The sequence below is a fragment of the Engraulis encrasicolus genome, chromosome 4 (genome assembly GCF_034702125.1).
Source record: "Engraulis encrasicolus isolate BLACKSEA-1 chromosome 4, IST_EnEncr_1.0, whole genome shotgun sequence".
Classification (NCBI taxonomy): Eukaryota; Metazoa; Chordata; class Actinopteri; order Clupeiformes; family Engraulidae; genus Engraulis; species Engraulis encrasicolus.
In genome coordinates, this window is record NC_085860.1 from 37,901,899 (window position 1) to 37,929,018 (window position 27,120).

Genomic DNA, 27,120 nt, shown 5'->3' on the forward strand with positions numbered 1-27,120 from the left:
CTTCCCTACATCAATACATACAGTATCTCCATAGTAACTCTTCCCTACATGACTACAGTAGATATAGTTTATTCATAATAACTCTTCCCTACAGGACTGCATGCAGTATCTCCATAGTAACTCTTGCCTACATGACTACAGTAGATATAGTATATTCATAGTAACTATTCCCAACATCACTACATACAGTATCTCCATAGTAGCTCTTGCCTACATGACTACATATCTCCATAGTAACTCTTCTATCTGTGTGTCCTTGTAGCTGCGTCGCTACTACGAGCCTGAGCAGGACCTGCTGCCTCCGCTGAAGCTAGCTCCCTGCATTAGCGCCCACAGAGACACAGTGTTCCTCCAGGAGCCTCTGGTGAGTTAGCATGTTAGTGCACTACATATATTACACTCTGTATACTAAAGCATGATAGCATCATCATTAATACTGTATAATGTTGATGGTGAGTTAGCATGTTAGCATACTACATACTCAACTGAATGCATTTAGCTATTCAACTTATTTTGTTTCAGACATGTAAAAGTTAGTTATCTTTTACTTGACCAGTTTAGACGGCGAAACTTCCGTCTTCATCAGAGGGTCACATGGATATTGAAGAACTTGAATAGTTAATATAACCCCAAGACATAATTAACGTCATACATCTATTGAATGCATTTTGCCATGTAGACATTAATGGTGTCAACAATAATCGATTCGGCAATGCAATGCGGGGCATGGACAATTCAATTCAATGCAGCAAGTTCCATAATCGATGCGGCAATTTTTTTAAGTTTCAATTACGTCTGTGTATATTTCAGGAGCAAATGAATGTTAAATTAAATAAAAGCACTTCAAAGCATTGAAAACTGCAAGACTGATACAGAAAACAGCCAATAAAATGTTGCTCAGTATCTGACTACTTGATTGCCTCATCATGACTGATGAAACATTTGCTTTGCATTCAGTAGAAATGTAATGCATTGCAATGCATTGTAGAATTGAATCGAATCGAATCGCTACCTCCCGAATCGTAATCGAATCGTGAGGGCAGTGCCAATGCACATCACTAGTAGACATGGTCAAGGTAATCTGATGCAGTTCGAACCAAGTATCAGAATGTGAAAGAATGTGATTTAAGTGCGCACCTTTTTGACCCCTAAACAGTTTGCATGGCTGTTGTTAATGTGTGTGTGTTCCTCCCTCCATGTCCCAGTCCCACCTGCTGTCGTGCACGGTTCACTGCCTGCTGTGGCACCGCGGGCTGCAGGCCACAGGCCCCGTGTCTGAGGATGAGGATGATGACGAGGAGGATGATGAGGAAGGTGATGGCGGCTTCCAGACGGAGCTGAGGGCCATGCTGGAGAGCCTGACCAGACGCATGGCCAAGAGCGAACTGGAGGACTTCGAGCTGGTGAGTAATGGGGGCGGCTGTGGCCTCGTGGTTGGGGAGGTAGTCTTGCAAGCCTTGAGGTGAAAGTGTCTCCTTGCTGTGTGTGCGTGTGCCTCTCTGTGTGTTTGTGTGTGCGTGTGTGTGCGTGTGTATGAAGCCTTGAAGTGAAAGTGTCTCCTTGCTGTGTGTGCGTGTGCCTCTCTGTGTGTTTGTGTGTGCGTGTGCGTGTGCTGTGTGTGTGTGCGTGTGTATGAAGCCTTGAAGTGAAAGTGATTCCTTGCTGACTGTGTCTTATGTATGCTGAATGCCCTTGGTGTGTGTGTGTGTGTGTGTGTGTGTGTGTGTGTGTGTGTGTGTGTGTGTGTGTGTGTGTGTGTGTGTGTGTGTGTGTGTGTGTGTGTGTGTGTGTGTGTGTGTGTGTGTGTGTGTGTGTGTGTGTGTGTGTGTGTAGGATAAACTAGCGGAATTCTCGATGGCGTCCAGTGTGGGTGTGAGGAACTGCATCTTTGCCACGCTGCTCATTGGTCTCTACGAGGTCCTGATCGAGTATAACTTCACCACCGCTAACTACGAGTATGACACAACAAAACTCTCCTTCACTCTCCTCTCTTCTTTACCTTTTCTCCTCCCTCTTCTTCTCTCATCTTCTCTACCCTCTCCTTTATTCCCCGCTGTCATTCTCTCTCTTCTTCTCGCTTCTCTCCTTCTCTCCTATCTTCTCTGCTTTCTTCCTCTCTCCTCTATTCTGCGTTTTTCCTCTCCTCACCTCTCTCCCAATCTCCTCTCCTCTCCTCTCCTCACCTCTCCTCTCCTCTCCTCTCCTCTCGCCTCCCCACCTCTCCTCCTCTCCTCACCTCTCTCCTCCCCACCTCTCCCTCTCTCCTCCTCTCCTCTCCTCTCCTCTCCTCTCTCCTCACCTCCCCCTATCTCCTCCTCTCCTCAACTCTCCTCACCTCTATCCTCCTCTCCTCACCTCTCCTCTCCTCACCTCTATCCTCCTCTCCTCTCCTCTCCTCTGATAATTGTAAACCATATTGTTACTGGTGTCCTCTGGACTGTCTCGAAACTGTAGGCTCAACGCACCTTTTCCCAAAAAGGGCTTAGGCATTTCCAAGTGTCTTAGGCATCAATTGGTTAAATAATATGGTGGTGTTGTTTATAATGGAGATTTATTATTTGTGTGTGTGTGTGTGTGTGTGTGTGTGTGTGTGTGTGTGTGTGTGTGTGTGTGTGTGTGTGTGTGTGTGTGTGTGTGTGTGTGTGTGTGTGTGTGTGTGTGTGTGTGTGTGTGAGCACAGCACCGCTCGCTTTGAGGAGATTCTGCAGCTGTTTATGCGCCACCAGAAGGTGTGTGACATCGTAAAGGAGAAGGCCGGCAAAGCCAGACCCAGCAGCAAAGCAGCACGCAGCCTGCTGTCAATAGGCTTCATATCTACACTGCTCTACGCACTCTTCAGGTACACACACACACACACACACACACACACACACACACAGCCTGCTGTCAATAGGCTTCATATCTACACTGCTCTACGCACTCTTCAGGTACACACACACACACACACACACACACACACACAGCCTGCGGTCAATAGGCTTCATATCTACACTGCTCTACGCACTCTTCAGGTACAGACACACACACACACACACACACACACACACACACACAGCCTGCTGTCAATAGGCTTCATATCTACACTGCTCTACGCACTCTTCAGGTACACACACACACACACACACACACACACACACACACAGCCTGCTGTCAATAGGGTCCATATCTAAACTGCTCTACGCGCTATTCAGGTACACACACACACACACACACACACACACACACACACACACACACACACACACACACACACACACACACACACACACACACACACACACACATACACACTCACAGCCTGCTGTCAATAGGCTTCATATCTACACTGCTCTACGCGCTATTCAGGTACACACACACACACACACACACACACACACACACACACACACACACACAGCCTGCTGTCAATAGGCTTCATATCTACACTGCTGTACGCACTATTCAGGTACACACACACACACACACACACACACACACACACACACACACACACACACACACACACACACACACACACACACACACACACACACACACACAGCCTGCTGTCAATAGGGTCCATATCTAAACTGCTCTACGCGCTATTCAGGTACACACACACACACACACACACACACACACACACACACACACACACACACACACACACACACACACACACACACAGCCTGCTGTCAATAGGCTTCATATCTACACTGCTCTACGCACTCTTCAGGTACACACACACACACTCACACTCACACACACACACACACACACATACACACACACACACACACACACACACACACACACACACACACACACACACACACACACACACACACACACACACACACTCACAGCCTGCTGTCAATAGGGTTCATATCTACACTGCGCTACGCACTATTCAGGTACACACCACAGACACACACACACACACACACACACACACACACACACACAATGACCTCGTTTACATGATTTTTTAATAATTCAGAAGTAAATAGTTGTGTGGAGTTAACATTAGACTTTCATTTAATTCCGAATTGTGAAGTGTTTACATGATGTTTTGCTTGTGTGTGCGTCCGTGTGTGTTTGTGTGTTTACGTGTGCAGGGAGAGCAGTGCGGGGCGAGAGGAGAGCCTGTGTGTGTTGCGGGGCAGCCCTGAGTTTGTGCTTTGGGCCGTGGGGGCAGCGGTGCAGAAGATCACACACCTGGAGGAGAGCGGACACACAGACACACACACGGAGAAGACATTCACACACCTCTGCGACATCACCAGGTCTCTACGCGCGCACACACACACACACACACACACACACACACACACACACACACACACACACACACACACACACACACACACACACACACACAGACACACACACGGAGAAGACATTCACACACCTCTGCGACATCACCAGGTCTCTACACACACACACACACACACACACACACACACACACACACACACACATACACACACACACATACACACACACACACTACGCCAACAAGACATTCACACACCTCTGTGACGTCAGCAGGTCTCTACCCATACATGCACACACACACACACACACACACACACACACACACACACACACACACACACACACACACAAACACACACCTTGTTCTGACGTGGCACTACTCTGATGTGTTTTATTGAAGTGTTTTCTCTCTCTTGTCTGCCCCCTAGTGTTCTGATGTGGCGCTACACCAACGTTCCCTCCGCCGCCGAGGATGCTGGGAAGCGGCAGGCGGGCCGAAGCGTCTCCGTGTCGTGTCTGGAGGGACTTCTCAAGGTCTTCACCATGGTACAGCACAGACACCCACACAAGCTGACACAGCTACTGGGAGCCATGGGTGAGACACACACACACACACACACACACACACACACACACACACACACACACACACACACACACACACACACACACACGTCATCTACGGTACACACACACACACATACTACACACACACACTTTATTATAACCACATCATCTACACACACACACACACACCCACACACACACACACACACACACACACACACACACACACACACACACACACACACACACACACACACACACACAACAATCGCAGAGCACAGACACTCACACAATCTCACACAGCTACTAGGAGCCATGAGTGAGACACACACACACATACAGAAACACATACACACACACACACACCAGGTTTGGAAATAAGCACCCGTCCACCCGCCAAGGACGGATATATTTCAGGGCTGACGGGTACATTTTTCAACCCACCAGTCGCTTTTACTGGTAAAAATGGCTAGTGACTGGTAGATTTTAAAATCTTTTGAAGGAGGAGACCAACGCACACCAGAGGTTTCGAGGTGCAGGTAGCGGGTATATCAGTTTTTTAGAAGAAGATACCGCACACTCTTGTCCATCGTGCTGCAATTTATTAAGAAAACAACGTTTCGGCCCGTATGGCCTTTCTCAAGTTTTTTGACTTTGAAAAACTTGAGAAAGGCCATACGGGCCGAAACGTTGTTTTCTTAATAGATTTTAAAATCTACCTACCACAGTGACTGGTGGGGGAAAGAAATCAAGTTCCACCCCTGATACACACACACACACATACACACGCACACACAAGCTCACATAGCTACTGGGAGCAGTGGGTGAGACACACACCCAAACACCCTCACACCACCTTACAGCTTAGCACACACAAGCTGCCACAGCTACTGGGAGCCATGGGTTAGACACACACACACATGCACACATTCTTGTAGGACCATAGACTTGTTGCTTATGAGTGTTCCTTTGTGTGTGTGTGTGTGTGTGTGTATGTGTGTGTGTGTGTGTGTGTGTGTGTGTGTGTGTGTGTGTGTGTGTGTGTGTGTGTGTGTGTGTGTGTGTGTGTGTGTGTGTGTGTGTGTGTGTAGAGGAGGAGAGTGAGGTTGGTGATGCCAGTCTGACGGAGAAGCTGTGGTTCTACCTGCGGCAGTTTCAGGTGAGATGCATGCATGTACAGTACCTGACCTGGTGTGTGTGTGTGTGTGTGTGTGTGCGCGCGTGTATGTGCATGTATACAGGTCCTGTTGACACAGCTGATTGGTTCAGAGGAGGAGTGTTATGGTGTGTGTGTGCGTGTGTTGTGTATATATAGCGGCCCCTGTTGACGCAGTTGAAAGGCTCACAGGAGGAGTTTCAGTTTTGTGTGTGTGTTTGTGTTTTGTGTATATACACCGCATTCCACATTACGCAAATGACATTTTTTGCTGTTTCCCCAAATAATCAATACAAATGAGAGTCGTCATAATTTTCAAGTCATCAGCCATTAGAGTACAATTAAAACGTCTTTGAATGAACCTTCCAATGATAACGGTATTTTTTTAAATGATAAAAAACTTAAAATGCTCTGTTCCACATTATTACGCAAAATAGTTTTGTAGTGTTGTAATCTAAATTTCTTAGGGTTTTTTTTCCCATTTACATCAAAACAGTTGGAATTTGGTTCTTTCTAAATTACATTTCAATGTTCAATACTTGGTGATGAGCTCTTTGTCTTAGTAACTGGAATGCTACGTTTAACAATGAAGTCAATGGCAGGACATTGCAGGGAGTTATGGAAGCCCAGATATCCTTGATGCTTTGCTCTCAGCTGTTTTTGTTTGATTGGTCTGGTGACCCACACTTCACTCCTCAATATACCCATAGAGTGCTTTGGAGGTGATGACATTCTAACTCACCAGACATAAAACCCCATTGAAAATGAATGGGATGTTATGTCTGGTGAGTTAGAATGTCATCACCTCCAAAGCACTCTATGGGTATATTGAGGAGTGAAGTGTGGGTCACCAGACCAATCAAACAAAAACAGCTGAGAGCAAAGCATCAAGGATATCTGGGCTTCCATAACTCCCATGCAATGCCCTGCCATTGACTTCAATGTTAAATGCAGCATTCCAGTTACAGCTTATAACCAAGTTTTGAACATTGAAATGTAATTTAGAAGGTACCAAATGCCAACTGTTTTGATGTAAATGGGAAAAAAAGAAAGAAATTTGTATTACAACACTACAAAACCTTTTTGCGTAATAATTTGGAACAGAGCATTTTGGGCATTTTAAGTTTTATAATATTTTAAAAAATACCGTTATCATTGGAAGGTTCATTCAACAACTTTTTTATTTGTTCTCTAATGGATGATGACTTGAAAATTATGACGACTGTCATTTCTATTGATTATTTGGGAAAACGGCAAAAAATGTCATTTGTGTAATAATGTGGAATGCGGTGTATAGCGGTCCCTGTTGACGCAGTTGAATGGTTCACAGGAGGAGTTTCAGTTTTGTGTGTGTGTGCAGAGAGTGTTTATGGGTAGTACGAGAGAGGAATCTCGCGACTTTTTCCGGGTGGTACTGTCCACTAAGTGGCGCCATCCAGACAGCGCCTAGGAGCGCCAAGGAGCGCAGAGGTTGTTAAAATGAATGGGGTCCCATGGAGCTCAACCACGATGCTGCCATTGCTTTGGGAGAGAATGGTATCATCGTTTCATTTTATTTTTGCAAAAGGCAGGATAGATTATACTTTCAAACAGCACTGAGTTTGAATGTTGAAACTCGCTGGATCTTTGTAAAATACGTCTTTATTGTCAATATGACGTCACGAGTGGCTTCACACACTGCGTTTGGATTGGTCGGCCGACTGCATTGCTGTGATCACGACGGTCGTAAAGCAATTTTGTTAGCAAGATGCTAGCGGAGCCTGACTCATAAATGCCAACGCTGTAGGAAATCAGAAGGACATAACTCCCAGGTTATTGTACATTTCATTGAAATCCACATTGGTTTCTCAGAACTTACAGTAATATTGTCAAGTTTCAGCCGACAGCGAGCACAATTGTCAGTTATTAGCGCCAGCCTTATGAGCTCTGCTGTCTCGACAGCGCTCCCTAGGTGAACTGCAGGCACGGGTTGGAGGGCGAGATTCAACACTGTATGTAAACCCACTGTGGTGTGTGTGTGTGTGTGTATATAGCGGTCCCTGTTGACCCAGTTGAATGGTCCTGAAGAGGAGTTCTGCAGTAAGGAGGCCCAGCTGCTGGTCGGGGTGCTCAGCGTGTTGTCATGCCAACTGGAGTCCGGCTCCAAACAGGTAAGTCCACACTCATCTTTCATAATAACCCGCCTTCACTTCTTAATCCCAGAGCTGAAGGTTGCAGGTTCGAATCCCGCCCTCACCTCAACCCTAGAGCAGAGGGTTCCCGGTCTGAATCTAACAATTTTTTTTTATGAATTAATCAATCATTTCCATCTTTTTATAAATTGTCGATTAATTAAATCATTTTTAATTGACTGACCTTATCAATCAACTTTCAATTAATTGATAAGCGTAAAACAACAATTAAATCTAAAAATTAAATTAAAAATGAGAAAATGCTAAGTTTAAATTCATTTCTTTTTATGTGCTTTAATCCAAAGGCGATTGAAATGTTCCCACTCTTCACACCCCACTTCACACACACTTCGTCATGTCCCTTTCAACTGGGTCTCTCCCCAGTCGAGTTGGCGATGATTTGTAATTCATTTTATGAATCAGTTAACGTTTTGATCGACAATTAATTGATAAATTGCTGACATGCCTACTTGTTATAAATGGCTTGGTTGTATAGATCATAATCTTGTTATTGATGACTTAGTTGTCATTTGTTTGTTTGCAGCTGGAGGAGATGACGGCCTGGACTCTGAAGATCTGCCAGGAGACCAACTATGGTACACACTGTGTGTGTGCGTGTGTGTGTGTGTGTGTGTGTGTGTGTGTGTGTGTGTGTGTGTGTGTGTGTGTGTGTGTGTGTGTGTGTGTGTGTGTGTGTGTGTGTGTGTGTGTGTGTGTGTGTGTGTGTGTGTGTGTAGATGATGTGGTTATAATAAAGTGTGTGTGTGTGTGTGTCTGTACCGTAGATGACGTGTGTGTGTGTGTGTGTGTGTCTGTACCGTAGATGACGTGTGTGTGTGTGTGTGTGTGTGTGTGTGTGTGTGTGTGTGTGTGTGTGTGTGTGTGTGTGTGTGTGTGTGTGTGTGTGTGTGTGTGTGTGTGTGTGTGTGTGTGTGTGTGTGTAGATAACGTGGCTGCCAGAGCATTTGTTCAAAACGAAAGGTTGATAACCACTGGTGTAGAGGATGTGGCCCTGGATAAAGGGTCTGCTCTCCCTGCTGTTCTAATCAAAAGTGTGTGTGTGTGTGTGTGTGTGTGTGTGTGTGTGTGTGTGTGTGTGTGTGTGTGTGTGTGTGTGTGTGTGTGTGTGTGTGTGTGTGTGTGTGTGTGTGTGTGTGTGTGTGTGTGTGTGTGTGTGTGTAGAGGACGTGGCGCTGACCAAGGGTCTGCTGTCTCTGCTGTTCTCGCTGCTGTCCCGCCAGAAGAGTCCAGCTTTGGAGCTGTTGCATCTCTGCCAAGACATCCACAGCCAACTGGGGGACATAGACACGGTAAACACACACACACACACACACACACACACACACACACACACACACACACACACACACACACATACACACTACGAGTTATACACCTGAGACGACACCAGCAGCTACGCACACAGACACACAAACACATTCACACACCCACGCTACACACACACTACGATTACAAATCTGAGACACCACAGCCAACTGGGGGACATAGACACGGTACACACACACACATACACACGCACATACTATACTGTATGTGATTGTGCATACGGATGATGATGTGATAGTGTGTGCATATTGATTGCAGTATATGTGTTGTGTGTACTGATGGCAGTGTGTGCATATTGGTGGCAATGTGTGTGTGTGTTGCGCATATTCACAGCAGTGTGTGTGTGTGTGTGTGTGTGTGTGTGTGTGTGTGTGTGTGTGTGTGTGTGTGTGTGTGTGTGTGTGTGTGTGTTGTGTGACAGGATGTGGAGTTGGAGCAGCAGTGTCACTACAAAATCGTGAGCATGAAGACGGCACCCCCCACCACAGTGAGTATTGTTGTAAATTAGGGCTGGGACCTAACAGGATTCATTTTGATGAATTGATTACACAAACATTAATGCAATTTAAAAAATTAACTCATTTTAATCACACTATAATTTAGTTGCATAGTTCTGAATTAGACCAGTGGAGGGCAGCATTACGCCTGATGGGTGTACAGCCTGCTGAAATTGAGAAGATTTCTCTCTTCTTTTATAAATGAACAATATTTTGTTGATTAAGCTTATTTATTGTCATTATTCAAAATCCATGTGAAAAAAAATACTTTTCAATGTACTCAAGTCACATATTTAACACATTCAATACCAGTTGTTTTTTGGAATTTAGCTGTAGACTCCCAGCCAATTTCATCATTTTTTGTCATTTTTTGAACAGCCACCGAATATTTTGTCTTCAACCCACAGACACATGTCAGGGCTTGTTCGAAAGCCCAAAAACTCAGCTGTCTGTATATTTTTACGGTTTGTTTCTAGCTTATTCCATTCCGAAGTTATTCCACTTTAAGCGAGCACTGGTTTAGGTAAAAATAGCGTTTTTCAACATTCGAACTGAGATAAAGCCTTTTTTGTCACGGGTGCGCTCTGACTCTCCAAGTTTAAATTGCGGGTCTAAATGCATTTTCACGCCCGAAGAACAACTCCAGTAGCTTCCAAGTAAACTATTTCGATGCAAAAATCACCTGGTCAGGCTATTGTTCAGAGCCACATCATCTGAAATGCTAGCTAGCTAATGTCACTTGACTGGCAGTTTTCGTTCTGTAGATAAAAGTAGACGTGCCAAAGTACTCACCCAAAATTAGGTTACTTCCTGCTGTGTTGCATGCTGTTTTTCATTACAACCTTCCATTTTACACCTATCTTGATGGCAGCAAAACTCCTTATCCTTCCATCATATGTTTAGGAACAGGCTAGCTAGCAGGACAAGTTTTGATGCTCTAGGACGTAAAGGGAGACGTGACGTGACGTGATCAGGAAGTGGTTTGATTTGCTATAATAAAACTCAAATACTGTGTGTAATAAAATGCACAGATGATGAAATATCCAGATCCTGACTTTGTAGGAGTTTTGACTTTGTAGGTGTTTTCATGATCTATGTCAGTTCTGTTCATCACATTATTACGAAAATCACACAGAATGTGCATTAGAATGTGTAGATTCAGAATCCAATAAAAAAAAAAACTTAAAAACGTAATTTTACGGTTTGGGAGCCAACGCATGGGAAGCAAAACGTTTTTTACATGACTTGGTAGTGAATGTGTTAAATGCAATTAAAATATGAGTAATCTCGATTAATTAATTTCAAAGCCTATAGTTAATTCGATTACATTTTTTTAATCTAGTCCCAGCCTTATTGTAAATACATGTGCTGCCTCCTGGAGGGACCTAGGATGACCTGTGCATACATTTTAGGCCCTTTTCCACTGCCCATTTACTACCCAGTACAGCTCCACATGGCATGACTCAGCCGCCATAAAATGCTTTTCGATTAGCTACAGAAGTATTATTGCATGGCACAGCTCAAAAACCAGCCCTCGATTTTTCGCCTGGCTGGCAGTACTGAGCTGAGCGGATGCTGTAGTTGCTTACTACCACCCAGTAGCTGCTGGTGTTGTCTCAGTTTTGTAACTCGTTGTGTGTGTGTGTGTGCGTGTGCGTGTGCGTGTGCGTGTGCGTGTGCGTGTGCGTGTGTGTGTGTGTGTGTGTGTGTGTGTGTGTGTGTGTGTGTGTGCGTGTGTGTGTGTGTGTGTGTGTGTGTGTGTGTGTGTGTGTGTGTGTGTGTGTGTAGCTGCTGGTGTTGTCTCAGGTGGGCCGGTTGCTGGATGAAATTGACTGGCTCATCAACCTGAAGAAGAGCCAAGCGGCCCTGGACACGCGCAACACAGGTCAGTTACCTACAGCTGCAACACAGGTCAGTTACCTACAGCTGCAACACAGGTCAGTTACCTGGAAACACTGGTCAGTTACCTGGCAACACAGGTCAGTTACCTGGCAACACAGGTCAGTTACCTACAGCTGCAACACAGGTCAGTTACCTACAGCTGCAACACAGGTCAGTTACCTACAGCTGCAACACAGGTCAGTTACCTACAGCTGCAACACAGGTCAGTTACCTGGCAACACAGGTCAGTTACCTACAGCTGCAACACAGGTCAGTTACCTACGGGACTCACTAGTTCGACGCCCTTTCGTGACTTACCGCTTACGTCATACGACCCTAAACCTAATCCTAACCCTAACCTTAACCCTAAACCTAACCCTAAACCTAACCCTAACCTTAACCCTAACCCTAACCTTAACCCTAAACCTAACCCTAACCTTAAATCGCTTGTTTGAAATGTTTGATTACCATGTGAAGTCACGAGAGGGCGTCAAACTAGTGAGTCTCAGTTACCTACAGCTGCAACACAGGTCAGTTACCTGGCAACACAGGTCAGTTACCTACAGCTGCAACACAGGTCAGTTACCTGGCAACACAGGTCAGTTACCTGGCAACACAGGTCAGTTACCTACAGCTGCAACACAGGTCAGTTACCTACAGCTGCAACACAGGTCAGTTACCTACAGCTGCAACACAGGTCAGTTACCTACAGGTCAGTTACTGTTACGGACGTAACATAAAAGGGACTTGAATATTGAAAAATAGATTCAATGGTTATTTATTGAACCCTTGACTTCTCGCTCGCTCGCCTACTCGCCACTCTCTCATGGAACGTTAGCTAAATGTTCCCGTGGCTTTAACTCCCAATGCACAGGCGAGAAGTACCGAACTCTGCATTCCAATTGGTAACTCGCTTACTCGCCTCGCTGGAAGTTAAAATATTTTCAACTCTGGATCCGCTCACATCACATCGCTTGTACACTACTCGCCTCCTCGTCTCGCTGGAACACATAGACATTCTATTGACTTAATTCACTGAGAGAGTAACTTGCAGCGACGTGTGTGAATGTAGCCTTAGGCAGGTGAGTTACCTCCAGCCACAACACAAGTCAGTTACCTGCAATAGTTTCCTACAGCCAGGTGAGTTACCTACCTCGAGTTGCAATAAGGGAAGAAATGGTGTGTGTGTGTGTGTGTGTGTGTGAGTGTGTGAGTGTGTGTGTGTGTGAGTGTGTGTGTGTGTCTGTGTGTGTGTGTGTGTGTGTGTGTGTGTGTGTGTGTTATACACGTAGAGGCGTCTGACACCCCAGTGCAGCAGGACGGTGTGCTGAAGGCGGGATATTAATGCTGTGTGTGTGTGTTTCAGAGGGCGGTGTGTTGAAGGCGGTGGCACTGCAGTTGGGGACTCTTGTGACGGCGCTTCATGAGCTGCTGCAAACCGGACTGACCCCTGGTGTATCCAGCGACACATTACTACGAGAACTCAGCAGGACCTACGCACTACTCACCTCACTACTCAAATATGTTAGTAATGAATTATTGTAATTTTATAATAAATATTACTATGCACATTATTATTACGAGAACTCAGCAGGAGTAAGTTGTCTATACATATATTAATAACTTTAATTATTATTATTATTATAAACTAAAACTATAATTATTATACACATATAACCACGTATAACGTATGATGCTAATTCGGTTCCGTGTGTGCAGTACATCCAGCTGTGTGGATCCAAGCAGACCCAGACCCAGCTGCCTTCAAACCTGGAGAAGCTGGTACGAGGCCCCTCTGCACCACAGCCCCTCCCCTCTGCTCCAAGCCCCTCCCCTCTCCTACAAGCACCTCCCCTCTCCTACAAGCACCTCCCTCTGCACCACGACACCTCCCTTTTACAACACGACAACTCTCTTCTGCTCCAAACACCTCCCTTCTGCACCACGACACCTCCCTTTTACAACACGACAACTCTCTTCTGCTCCAAACACCTCCCTTCTGCACCACGACACCTCCCTTCTGCTCCAAACACCTCCCCTCTGCTACAAACCCCTCTCTTCTGCACCACAGCCCCTCCTCTCTCGTCCAAGCACCTCCCCTCTGCCCCCCTCTGCACCACAACCCCTCCCCAGAGAGACTGGATAATACTCCTAGAATCTCTGCCCTCCCCCCTGCTCCAAGCCCCTCACATCTGCTACAATTCCCTCCCCCTCTGCTCCAAGTACCTCCCCTCTGCTCCAAACCCCTCCCCTCTGCTCCAACCCCTCCCCTAGCACCTCCCCTCAGCCCCCCCTCTATCACCACACATGCTTGACACCATCTAAAGCAAATGTGTCTATCTTGATGTCATTATATCACAGGACATAGTTCCAGTAACCCATAGCCTTAGTTTGTTTGACTCTGATGAGACCATAATTAACAATTTTGCATTAGATGGTGTGGTGGTAAAAAGCGATTTGTACAAAGAAAAGTGATCATGGTGAAAGTCAAGCATGGTAGTGCGAGTGGCACGGCTTGGGGCTGTGTGGATGCCATCAACAGTAGGAAGCTGAATTTTACCAATAGAAACATGCTTGTCGACATGTACTGTGACTACTGAAGCAGATCATGATACTCTCCATAGGATTTCATTCAAATCTCACACACGTCTATTTTGGCCAGATGCAGACTCAAAATGTAAAAGTTCAATGTAAGGCAAGGATGAAACCGGTGACCTCCCTTTTAATCCCTTTCAATTTCGAGACGTTTTGGGTCCTCACGGCCCCTTCTGAGACAGTTTAACATAGGGGTGTACTCCCTTTTGCACCAGCATAATTACACAAAAATGGACAAATACTATGTCATTTAAGTTATACCACTGACCTTACTTTTCTGCCGTAAGCTCAAAAGATGTACGTATTACACTTACTCTATGGTCATTTTGGGAATAACTTGTGTGTTTATTAAAATATTGTTCAAAATGTTGCTTTTCAACAGGGGTGTACTCATTATTGCTGTGCACTGTATACTGTTGTACCAGACTCCAGAATTTTGTGTGTCAGTATTGTCACATTTCAGTGTTTTGTGTGTGTGTCTTTGTGTGTGTGTGTGTGTGTGTGTGTGTGTGTGTGTGTGTGTGTGTGTGTGTGTGTGTGTGTGTGTGTGTGTGTGTGTGTGTGTGTGTGTGTGTGTGTGTGTGTGTGTGTGTGTGTGTGTGTGTGTTTGTGTGTGTATATCTGGCTTGTATGCTTCAGATGAGTAAGAGTTTAATCTGCTTTGTGTTGTGCAGGTCAAGCTGTCAGGATCTCACCTGACACCACAGTGCTATAGCTTCATCACTTACATACAGGTAAGCAATCACACATTTCATTTCAATTATTGTTTGTTTGACAGGGACAGTGCACAACATACAATTGAGCCAGATTATAGCCCTAAGGCTAATTTTCATCTGTAGTCCCTGAACAGGAAGGTGTTAAGATAACAAGGGATTAAAATTAATAATGATACAAAAATGTGACAATAATACAATGGGTGCACTATTTGCAAATAGGCCTACATTATATTACAAGGTCAAGTACATAGTTAAAAATATAGACTAAAAAAAACCCAACTACAACAGCAAAATATACTTAGATATATGATAAAATAAACAACAAGACACAAAACACAAGCTCAATGACTAAAAATGTCCACAGTTCTGCCCCGCTTTGAGCCATTTCTTAAGACCTGATTTAAAACTACTAAGCGTATTGCTTTGCATAATATTTACAGAGATACTATTGCATCCCCTTACTGTTTTCACTGAGAAGGCACTTTGTCCAAAAGTGGACTTTCTAAACACACTTAGGCAGTCCCCCCTAAATGACGCCCTTGTATTATTTGTGGGTTTGCTCAGACTCACAAATTGCTTAAGGGGAGGGGGAGCAAGATCATTTACAATTTTAAAAAATAAACAGCAATTTGAAAAAGAAATAAAATTGTCTAGAATAAATAAACCATACTTCTGGATGATGGGACAGTGATGATATATGTTGGATTTTTTGTCCAGAATATTTAGTGCCTGTTTGTAAGATTTGTAAATCAGTGACAAGGCAGTTGTACTTGCTTGGGACCAAGTGGTCAAGCAATAAGAAATATGTGTTAAAATCATAGAGTGGAAATAAAGTTTGGCTGCCTCTGTAGTCAACTGATTCCTTATCACCTTAAAATTAAAAAGATTCCTTTTAACCCTACCATTAACCTTTTTAATATGTTTTTTAAAAGTTAAATGAGAGTCAACAATGACCCCTAAATATTTAAAATCATCTACTACATTGAGCCTTTCTCCTTTAACAAATATGTCCGGCTCTTGTGTTGTAATTTTACGTGACGAGAAATACATATAAACCGTTTTGGATGTGTTCAATGTCAGACAACAATAGTCTAGCCAGTCCACAATTTTTCTCAACGCTGCCTACACCTGCCTAGTGGCAATGGGGGGTATTAGCCTTTTGTTGGCAGGCTTATGATGAGGCCAAGGGGGCGTTGGAAGGCTTATGATGAGGTCAAGGGGGAGTTTATTCAAAACAAGACTTGAGAACCACTGCACTAGACAGAGATATCAAAACATAGCTCTTAAATTTCTTGTAAAGTAACCAGGTATATTTAACCAAAGCATGCATGATCATGTCTTCCAGAGTGGAGGCGCAAATGGGGGGACGGAGAAGAAGAAAAAAAAGAAGGACGAGGAGGCCATGATTGCAGCGTCTGTAAGTCCCAAAACAAACAAACAAACAAACAAAAACAACAAACACACACCCACTCTGTTTATAATGGCCACTGTCACCCTCCAGATAGTGTGCTTCTCTCAGGACCATAACACTCTCCCCAGTGCAGGTGATACTTCCAGGGTTCAAATTCCCACAATAGGGATCATAACACTCTGTAGTCGCCACATCACATTCTCTTTGAATGAATGCTACAATGTAAATGCTTCACACAGGCTTCAGTATATCAACAAGATATATACAGGATCCAAGATCCGGTTCCGGATCCGGCAGGATAATAGGGTTTTTCAGACTATCCGGATCCGGCAGGATGTTAAGCAGTGGATCCGGTATCCGGCAGTTACCTAAAAATCAGTATCTGGGGCATCTCTACTTTTTACGTAGCCTAGGCTTTTCAGTCTTTCACAACCCCAATCGCTGCATGGAGTGAAAGCCCTTTGGAAGCGGCCGTTGAAGGCAGTGTGGCAGTAAGCCAATGAGTCTTTAAAATAGTTTGCGCCAACGTAATAAAAAGGGCCCACGTGTGCGAGTTGGCTATGTGTTTCAACTCTTTCGTAGGATCCGGTATCCGGTTCCGGATCCAGCAAGATCTTAAGCAGTTGATCCGGTATCCGGCAGGATCCTCAAAATCAGGATCCGGTGCATCTCTAATATCAACAAGATGGGCTTAGTGCTTTATGCAAACTCTGTGTTCTCTAGTGCCTCCTCTGCTCTTCTGGGGTGCCATACTGGGGCTCTGACTGCTACACCAAAGAGCCAGGCTTGTTAGCGTGACAGAGTGCACCTATAACCCTAGTGATGGCCACTCCATCACACTCCCCATATATTCGCCTCTCTTCCTCGAATGTAATGCTCTTCATATGCAGAGTTTTGTTGCAAAATGACTTAACAGTTATTTTTTTGCCTTTGCATGACATTATTGGAAATGACTGTCCTTGACGTCCTTTTGTGTATGTGTGAATTCTTGAAATTCAAATATTTTAGAATACGTATACTTTGTAAACACATTTAGAATGCATTTTCAATGCAATGCAATGCTATGGAATGCAGTACCCTAAACAAAAATGGCAATTTTCCTATTTCCCGTTTCCCGTTTCCCTCCTTCCAGGCCAGGGTGCTGCGGCAGGCCAAGGCCATCCCCAACCTCATCTTCAGCATAGAGCAGTACGAGAAGTTCCTCATCCTGCTCTCCAAGAAGTCAAAGGTACTGTAGCCAGCGTCACACCACAGCCTTAAAGGTGCACTGTCTAATATGTTTAGCAGTTTATTTTCAGAATTCATGCTGCCCATTCGCAAAATGTTACCATTTCACTAATACTTACCACCATCAATTTCTAAGTATGCATCATGACTGGGAAAATTGCAAGGTGGATCCTCTCCATGGCATTTTGCCAGGAGAATTTCCAGAAATAGCTTACACATTTTTTGCTGAAAAACGTACTGTGCTTTGATCATACTTGTAGATATGAATTTATTTCTTAGTAAATATTCATGAAAAGATCAAATTCGACAATAGGCAGCACAGTTTCAATGAGTAGCATAGTTGCAGCAATACTTACTCTGGCCACGATCATACACAGGGCACCTTTAACTTCTACACACCACAGCCTCAGCTTCTACTCATCATAGTGTAGCCAGTGGACACTGAACTTCTTCACACATGATCTCGCAGAATTCTGTCTTGCTTGGGGTGGCATAAATACCCTACATTTTCCCACCCTGACATGCGTGCTGGGAGTGCTTGCGTAGTCTTTGCATGGCCACAGTGTCTTAGTCACAGTAAATTGGCTAAAGAAAACGATATTCGTGTATAAAAATAAATTCCTACATACAAAGCAGTAAGCTGTATACCCATGATGTCTTTATGTGTATCAGTTTCTGTGTGTGTGTGTGTGTGTGTGTGTGTGTGTGTGTGTGTGTGTGTGTGTGTGTGTGTGTGTGTGTGTGTGTGTGTGTGTGTGTGTGTGTGTGTGTGTGTGTGTTTCCTCCTGCAGGTGAACCTGATGCAGTACATGAAGCTGAGCACGTCTCGAGATTTCCGCATCGACATGGCCACGCTGGACGCAGTGCTGCAGGAGCAGCAGGAGAACACACAGCAGGTACCCACCTGCACAAGCCTCACCCGACCACAGGGGGCGCTGCCACTCAGCACAGCAGTCTCTAGTAGCCGTGGGAGCAATAATTGGTCTGTTGCTGGTGACAGATGCGATTTTACATGAGACGAAGCACGGCATTTATTTATTTAGCAATAATGTTAGCAATTATTTGGCATTCATTAGTGTTAGCAACTGGGTGTCCTGGGACACTAACTTGGTGTCCCGGGTCAGCAGATCGGTGTCTTAGGACGATCTACAACAGTTTTGAAAATCTCAAATGGGCCCCAAGTTGGAATAGGTTGGGAACCTTTGATCTACATGACACCAGCAACGGGGCAGTGCAATTATCACTCCCACTACCTCTACAAGTCTGTTACAGTCACTGTCCAAAAGTCATACACATTAAATGGCACAGTTCAAAAGTTAAACCCAGGGTAATGTCCAGAAGTCAAACCCATGGCACTGTCCAAAAGTCAAACCCATTAAGTGGCTCGCTCTCATCATTGTCTTTCTTTCAGTCCCAGAGCCAGGAGCAGCAGTCTCAGGAGCCCCGGAAGAAGAAGAGGAAGGTGTGATGATGGTGGAGGTGTGGAGTCGTCTTTTCCTTTTCTCTCTTATTCCTGCTCTCTGTTCTTCTCCTCTTTTCTCTCCCCCTCTTGGTGATCTCCATAATCTGGTAGATATCCAGTGCTTCGCCTGCAGACAGGAGTTTCAGCTCAATATTATTTTCTATATTATTATTATGTTGTGTGTTTGTTTTATTCATGAACGGGTAACATGAAACCGTTTATTGTTTATTTTATTCATGAAACCATTTGTTGTTTGTTTTTATTCATGACATGAAGCCATTTATTTCCTGACATGGCGGTGCAAAAATATATATTTTAATTGTAAACTTAACATTTGTCAATAAACATCCTCGTAAAAAATGCTGTACAATTCTGTTACTTTCATTTAAGTTAACATCCAAAGCGGCAAGATTATATATACTGTATAAGTACTAGGAGTAATAGGAGGAGCTTTGTTTACACATTTGTGCACATGTAATGCAAATTATGAGGCAAGAAAAGAGATGTGATAACATTCCCAATTCAGTTAGAGGCCAAAATCCCTGGCAAGAAACCTCACATCTTGGCAACACAACCACCAATTTTCTATCTAAAGGCTACACGTTGCTGTGGGCCGTCTGGAAGGTTTTTCTTGGTTTATTTTGGTTTACGTCAGTTATTCAATTTACACCATTTTGTTTTGCCATACTTTTCCTGCAAACCTGCTACCCACCCACTGCCTCGCACCCAGGGGTCCCCGGTCCCCGGCCCCCACTTTGTAAAACTCTCCGCTGGCCAGAGCCATTTATATACTGGGACCCACTAGTTTGACGCCTTCTCTGTACTTACGTCGTACATCACATGGTAATCAAACATTTCAAACAAGCGATTTAGGGTTAGGGTTAAGGTTAGGGTTAGGTTTAGGGTTAAGGTTAGGGTTAGGTTTAGGGTTAGGGTACTGAAAGGGCGTTAGTGAGTCCCTTTAAATACTGGCTCTGCCGCTAGCCAGCACACTCACAGCGCCTCCCTCTGGCAGTCAGGGGTCATCACACAGCAGCTATACATCCTGTAACTCTGCTGCCCTCTAATGGTGACTCTCATCCACTGCACATCACAATAATTCCACACAGGGCAACCATGAGGCAATCAGCATCAAGCGGGCAGTGTCTGGGGCAGTGGTGATGCACAGACATTTTGTGGGGCAGGTAGACCTTCCGGTGTTCTGTCGAGATGTGTTGCCTCGTCGAGATGAGCGACCGGTCGCCCTATTCGATAGTGGTGTTCTATCGATTTGCGATGCCTCATCTAAATGAGCGACCTTGATTTTCCGCGGAAGGCGTTTCAATCGGTCCACGTAGGACTGTTAATAACCATTACTTTGTTTATTTCGTGCGGAGTTTAGAACGTGCGGCTGCTGACAACTAAAAACCGTGAGCCTCTCGTTCGTTTGAGCAACTTAAGAAACGTGCCATATGAAAGAGACTGAGTTGAGTTTGCGCAAATACTGGAGAAAGTGTTTGGGATCAGGGTCTGGCTACGGGTTGTTTAATGTAGTTCTAGTCATTTGCTGTTGGTTTGGTTTCAATGCGACGTGGGCTCGCAAGGCAAATTGTCACATGAAATCATGTGCTATGGGGATAAACAAGCACGGTTTAGATATTCCCAGATAGCAGATAGCGTATTGTGGCTTTGTTTTGGCAGATGTCTGTCTTTTAATGACCGGAATCATAAATAACATCCCCACGCCAGTGCATTTCTTATCATGTTCAGGCATTTTACAATGCAGTCGATGCAAATTCTTGAGTGAAAAGGGTGGAGGGAGCATTTTGACAGCTCAATTAGAGGTGGCGATTTTTTCTACATAAATAGTCTACATAATAATTTTCTACATAAATAGTCTTTTCTGATCGATGTTACAATGTTCGAGGCTGAGTGTGTGAGCGATTACGGTTAGGCAACAAAGTAGCAAATGTAGGCTACGAGGCCACGCTATTTCGCAGATTTTCCAATGATCTGCTGGATGATCCACGCTATTTCCCGTTTTCCCCCCAGGGGATATATCGCAACTTTCAGTCCATGACAGTCGGTGGACAGGCTATAGGCTACCTAGACTATGGATGACTGGTGGTAACCTCAGGATGACATAGGCTACAGTTTGAGTCACTAAAGTTGACAGTCTCAGGGGATCCTGTATCGTAACTTGCGGTCTCACAATTCGATGGGCAATCACCCGCGAAAACCACCGCGAGGGTGTGCGCATGCGTGCGCATGCGTGCGCATGCTCAGTAGCCTAGAGAATCACATCTCGACGGGTCGCTCATATAGACAGGACACCGGCTGCCCCACTAGGCTGTGGTTATATGTTACACACCACACACCAACTCTCTCTCTCTCTCAGTCTCTTTCTCTCTCTCTTTTGTCTTTTCCCTTTTGTCCCTCTGTCCGTTTGTCTCCTCTCTCTCCCTTTCCCTCTTCTCTGTCTCCCTTTCATCCTCCCTGCTTCTCTCTGCCTGTGTCTCTCTCTCCATCTCTCTCTCTCTTGCATGCCCCCCTCCCCCGCCAACACAGCAGATGATGTGCGCATTTAATATTCAACTGTTAAATTTAGTTTGAATCAAAACAAATAAACATTTACTATATTTTGAGCCGATCTATCTCTCTTGGCCTTCTTCATCTCTTGCTCGCGTGTGTGTGCTCTTTCTCTCTCACACACACACACACATGCAAAATGACAAAATGGTTTGTTGTACTAGATCTGCCTGCTTATATCAGGGGCTCTCGGTCAACGTGACCTTTGAGGTCAGTGGCACACCGCCAGGGGGTCAATGAGTTTACACAATGTGAAAAGGAGTGAATTTAACCACATCTCTGATATTTGGCAACAGTAATCAACTCACATTCATTCATTTCTCTCACGAGAGGAATTCTGAAAGCATGCACATTGCTGAGTTTCAACAGCAGTTTAAAAATAGTTTAGGACCTTTGCAGTAACTTCCTATCAGCAATAGTTTCAGTATAGACCTAAAGCAGAGATGCGCAGACCATAGATGAGGTAAGGGCTGGGCAGATGGCTCATAGACCTACTACAACTAAAAAAAGGAGTGACATTAAATTTGTGTGGGGGGGGGGGGGGGGGGCTTCAGTGTCCAGGCCACCTGGAAAATCAGGTGACAGACAGGAAGGTCCTGCTCGCCTTGGTCAGTCACTTCCAGGAGAACCTTGATGTGTCATGGTGCCCAGTGCCTGCCAGACACGAGCACAAAGGATTATGAAAGGCACATTCCATCCCAGTCACTCCATGTTCGAAAGGCTGCCCTCAGGGAAACGACTAGCCTACGTTCCATAAAATGCAGAACAGAGAGACTGTACAAGAGTTTTTTTCCTCAAGCCATCCGCTTTTTAAATTATTAAGAGAACTTATTTCTTTTACAAGTATTTTTTTACCTTCTTTTTCATGTTTCTTTATTTCTTTGTTATTATTATTTTTACTATTCTACACAGCAGAGAGCAGTTGCACCCTCATTTCACTGCCAATTGTGCTTGCATAAGGAAGCACGTGACAAATAAAAATCTTGCAGTCCTTCTCCCCAGGACACCACACACAGGGCCTCTGCAGCTTTAGCTGGGCCCGGGACAAAGTCATGCGCCACTGCCCCCCAACCAATACATAGCCTACAATATAATGATTATACTGTATATCGTTGCTGTCCAACAGAAACATTATACAGGTATCTCCACTTCTCATGGTTTTACTTTATAAATCACTATTTTCTAAATCAGTTTCTAAATGAATTTGCACATTAAAGTTGGTTGTTAAATAATTTTATCATATATACTCTGACTGACGAGTAGTACTGATTTGTATTTTATAATGAACAAAGAACGAATATGAAATAATAATTAAAAATAGTGGAGATACGGACAATGTGTAATGTATCCAGGGCTGGACTAAGGTGGTATGGGCTGCTAGGCTAGAGGTTGCTGTAGCATCCTTGACTCCCGGTAAGCCCATACAGTAATATGCCACTGTGTGAAAGGATTGGTGTGATGCTGCGTTTGCGAGGTTACTCGGTACACCATGTAGGGCTCTTCAGCGACTTAAACAATAGCTGTATCAAAAGCCCTATCTATCAATAGTACCATTCAGGGAAGCTAACAAGTGGGGACAAAGGGGTCAGTTGTCCCGGGCCCAGGGAGAGAGGGGGCCCAAAATTGGGTTTTCATTACATTGTATGTATTGGATGGGGGGCCCTTTCAGATGACTTTGTCTTGGGCCCAGCCAAAGCTGTCAGCAGCCCTGGTACCATTTATAGGGTAAAAAGAATTTGGGACTTTTCTTTTTTGATGGCGGATGGAATTATATTGATGTGTCTTTTTGTTCTGTCACTCTAAAGCAGCCGAGTCTTGCATATAACATTGATCTGGCATGACAATGAGGGATAGCGATTGAGCTACATTTACTGTAGTCAGCATAATGTTGCTACATTTACAGCTATTGTTGGTTCTGTATGGGGCCCTTTCATTGTGTGTGTGTGTGTGTGAGCGTGTGAGCCCAAGCCTCAGTCACACCACCATTGGAAAAGAACACACACACACACACACACACACACACACACACACACACACACACACAGAGAGCAGTGCCTTTCTGACATTACCACACTACAATGCTTTTTTTCCCCTCTATTTTTTGTTCTGTTCTGCGCAGCAGCACTGCAGAGCTGATGTGATTATGCAGCATGGGTGGCTATAGGTTCACATTGTTAGTGTAGTGTAGGACTTTATTTTATTCAACAGGCTATAGCAGCAAGGAGTGGAACTCGCACACCCATAGCCGATGCAATAATTTCTTTGAAAGTGGTTTCACACTGAGGTTGGTCTGGTGACTGAGAACGTTTTGAGCGTGTGGGTAGCTACTAGCACTTTTATCACATTTATGTAAAGCAATAAGGACATTATTGCATCGGCTAGGTGTTGCGAGTTCCACTCCTGGCTGCTGTGGATTAGCACTTTGCAACCAACACATCTGGACTGGAGTAACTGGAGAGCATAGGTGTGCACAGATAGATGAGGTGGTGCTAAAGCACCTGCCCCTTTGCCCTACTGGACAAAAAAATGCCCTTTTTGAAAGTCTTTTTTTTTTTTTTATTCTCACAATGTAAAAGCAAAAATAATGCCCCGATATAATACGTATATAGCCTCTGTAGCCTAGTAAGGCAGCTAGAGGATCCATAGGCCCCCAAGCCCCCTTCAGCACCTGCCTCCCAAAATGTCTGTGCAGGCCACTGCTGGCGAGACACCTCTGACTTGTTTCACTCAACAGGCTCCGCCACTGGCCAACTGCTGTGGCATGTAACCCAGGGGTGGACTGGGGGAGAAATAGGGCCAGGGCACTTTTGGCTTAAAGGGGTCCCTCATAATTAGCGGCACAGAACTGACTTACCCATTGGTCCCACACCCTCGTGGGCCCCTATTTTCAGAAATGTAAAAAAAACCAAAAACTTTTTTTTTACATTTCTGAAAATAGGGGCCCACGAGGGTGTAGGGCCCTCCGGGAAATACCCGCTATGCCAGATGGCCAGCCCAGCCCTGATCTAGCCCACTATAGTAAGGAACAAACCGTTCTCTCCTGAGGAGCTTGGAGGTCGATTGTTGTGATGCTGGAAGTGGTTGTCACGATGCACTTAGTCTGTTGTCTTTGTTATTGTTTGTTATTTAATCTGTATCCACCACTTACCTGTTGCAAATCTTTTATGCGTTCATCAGAAAGCCTCTAATCTTGTCATTTAAATTTCACCAGTGGACGCTTCCAAAACATGGATTAAAACAAGATGGGAGTGCTATTTTGGCATGGACTCAAATTATGTTTACACTCATCGGTGGTGGTGAGAGACAGTGCGTGTGTGTGTGTGAGTGTGTGTGCGTGGGGGGGAGTGGGGGAGGGGGGGGTTTGGTGGTGGTACAGAATTGTCTCCTTATTACATTGTATGTATCGGACTGGGGGGCCCTTTCAGATGACTATCTTGGGCCCAACAAAAGCTGTCAGTGGACCTGCTTTTATGTGCGCGTGTGCCCGCGCGTGCGTGCGTGTGTGCGCCCGCGCATATGTTTGTGGGTGTGTGTGCATTCTTGTGTGTGTGAGAAAGTGTGTGAGTCAGAGAATCAGTGAGTGTGTGGCGAAAGACAAATCTCCTGTGGTTTCTCTAGAACAGCCAGAGCTCTCTGCCTGCACGCCACAGGGGTCAGATCTGCTCTGACTGCACGCCACACAGGGCTCAGATCTGCTCTGGGTCAATGGCTGCAGAACAGTACAGTGGAGAGATGAGCGGTTGGGGTGATGGGTTGTGAGCGTCTGCATGCCTCCATTTGCTTAAATGTGTGCTACATGTTTACTGCATTGTGCAATAATGTGTACCGGTGGTAGTGTAGTAGGTCTGAGTGTATGTTTTGTATTTGTGTATTTTTGCAAGGTGTGTGTGTGTGTGTGTGTGTGTGTGTGTGCGTGTGTGTGTGTGTGCGTGTGTGCGTGTGTGTGTGTGTGTGTGTGTGTGTGCGTGCGTGCGTGCGTGCGTGCGTGCGTGCGTGCGTGCGTGCGTGCGTGCGTGCGTGTGTGTGTGTGTAGCCTATGTGAACTGTAAGAGAGAGCGCGTAGGTGTGTGTATGTGAACTGTGTAAGGCATTGCACAATGTGTAAGGCATTTTGCTATACTCAAATTTTTGCCATATGTTTACTGCAATGTGCAACAATGTGTATTAGGTATTTGTGTATGTTTTGCATTTGTGTATTTATGTAAGCTGTCAGACACCTTAATTTCCCTCGGGATTATGAAAGTACTCTACTCTACTCTTTTATATGCTTATGTTGTAGTGTGGAACGTGTATGTCGGCATTGCTTGTAGTACATAAAGGAAAATGAGGAAAATGACACTTTTATGGTATGTGTGCCATAGAAGAATTGTGTAGACGTGGTGGGGTATGACGTTTCATACTGTAGGGTTTTTTATCGTCACCTTTAGGCAGGATTGTCCGTGACGTCTGCTGTTGCTTTACCTGAGCCTCCATGTTTGGGGGCAGATGGTCCAGTAGGCCAGAAGGGCAGAAGGAAGTGATCTTGCCTCCTCAAGAGCCTCATCTGTCACAGTGAGTGGATTCCAATATGCTGACTTCCGGCCTCCCTTGCTCACTTGCCTGCTTGTGACCTCACGATGACGTCACCAACGACAGAAAATTAAGGTAACACTTCCAAATAAGGGGCCATAATTAACAGTAAAGTAGCTACAACCTAATACTTAAGTAAGGGTTAATAATCATTACTTAATGCCACATTAGTCACATATTAATTGTTATTAATGCATATGTTGAACATTAGTCAGCAGTTACTTAACTATTAGATAACTCTTGTGTTACACGTTAATAGCATATTATTATTTAACTAATAGATAAGTAAGGGCACAGTTAATAGTTAAGCAGCTATCAGGTCATACTTAACTAAGGGCCAAAATTAAGGTTCCCAAACATCAATATTTATGTATTAATTAACCATTAGTTATGCCTTACTTTTGTATTAAGTAAGTGTTAATTTTGGTCCTTAGTTAAGTATGACCTGATAGCCACTTAACTATTAACTGTGCCCTTAAAGGGGTATGCCACTATTTTGGGGCTTAATACAGTTAAAATCGTTGGCTGGGGTTTATAAAGGTGGTAAAGTGTCTTATTTTTCATGTAAGCCGTTCAATGCTACACGGATCCATTGACTTTCACTAGCTTAGCGACATATTCCCTCTTTTAACTTGTCTTAAAGCAAGACAACGCTTAACTTGCAAAATAAGACACTTTACCACCTTTATAAACCTA

General features: G+C 44.6%; 1 protein-coding gene across 1 annotated transcript in view; it reads left to right on the forward strand.

Moving 5' to 3' along the window:
• fanci (FA complementation group I) overlaps positions 1 to 19,650 on the forward strand; it is a 38,216-nt gene extending 18,566 nt beyond the window's left edge. The window contains exons 19-37 of the mRNA XM_063197363.1: positions 263 to 364; positions 1,206 to 1,403; positions 1,834 to 1,955; positions 2,681 to 2,839; positions 4,098 to 4,265; positions 4,686 to 4,852; positions 5,916 to 5,983; positions 8,014 to 8,130; positions 8,696 to 8,747; positions 9,334 to 9,461; positions 9,920 to 9,985; positions 11,784 to 11,880; positions 13,243 to 13,400; positions 13,596 to 13,658; positions 15,146 to 15,205; positions 16,533 to 16,604; positions 17,731 to 17,826; positions 18,617 to 18,721; positions 19,237 to 19,650. Of these exons, the coding sequence (XP_063053433.1) occupies positions 263 to 364; positions 1,206 to 1,403; positions 1,834 to 1,955; positions 2,681 to 2,839; positions 4,098 to 4,265; positions 4,686 to 4,852; positions 5,916 to 5,983; positions 8,014 to 8,130; positions 8,696 to 8,747; positions 9,334 to 9,461; positions 9,920 to 9,985; positions 11,784 to 11,880; positions 13,243 to 13,400; positions 13,596 to 13,658; positions 15,146 to 15,205; positions 16,533 to 16,604; positions 17,731 to 17,826; positions 18,617 to 18,721; positions 19,237 to 19,293 (2,055 nt within the window). The 3' untranslated portion in view covers positions 19,294 to 19,650. The remainder of the gene's footprint in view (positions 1 to 262; positions 365 to 1,205; positions 1,404 to 1,833; positions 1,956 to 2,680; positions 2,840 to 4,097; positions 4,266 to 4,685; positions 4,853 to 5,915; positions 5,984 to 8,013; positions 8,131 to 8,695; positions 8,748 to 9,333; positions 9,462 to 9,919; positions 9,986 to 11,783; positions 11,881 to 13,242; positions 13,401 to 13,595; positions 13,659 to 15,145; positions 15,206 to 16,532; positions 16,605 to 17,730; positions 17,827 to 18,616; positions 18,722 to 19,236) is intronic.
• Positions 19,651 to 27,120: the final 7,470 nt, after the last annotated feature.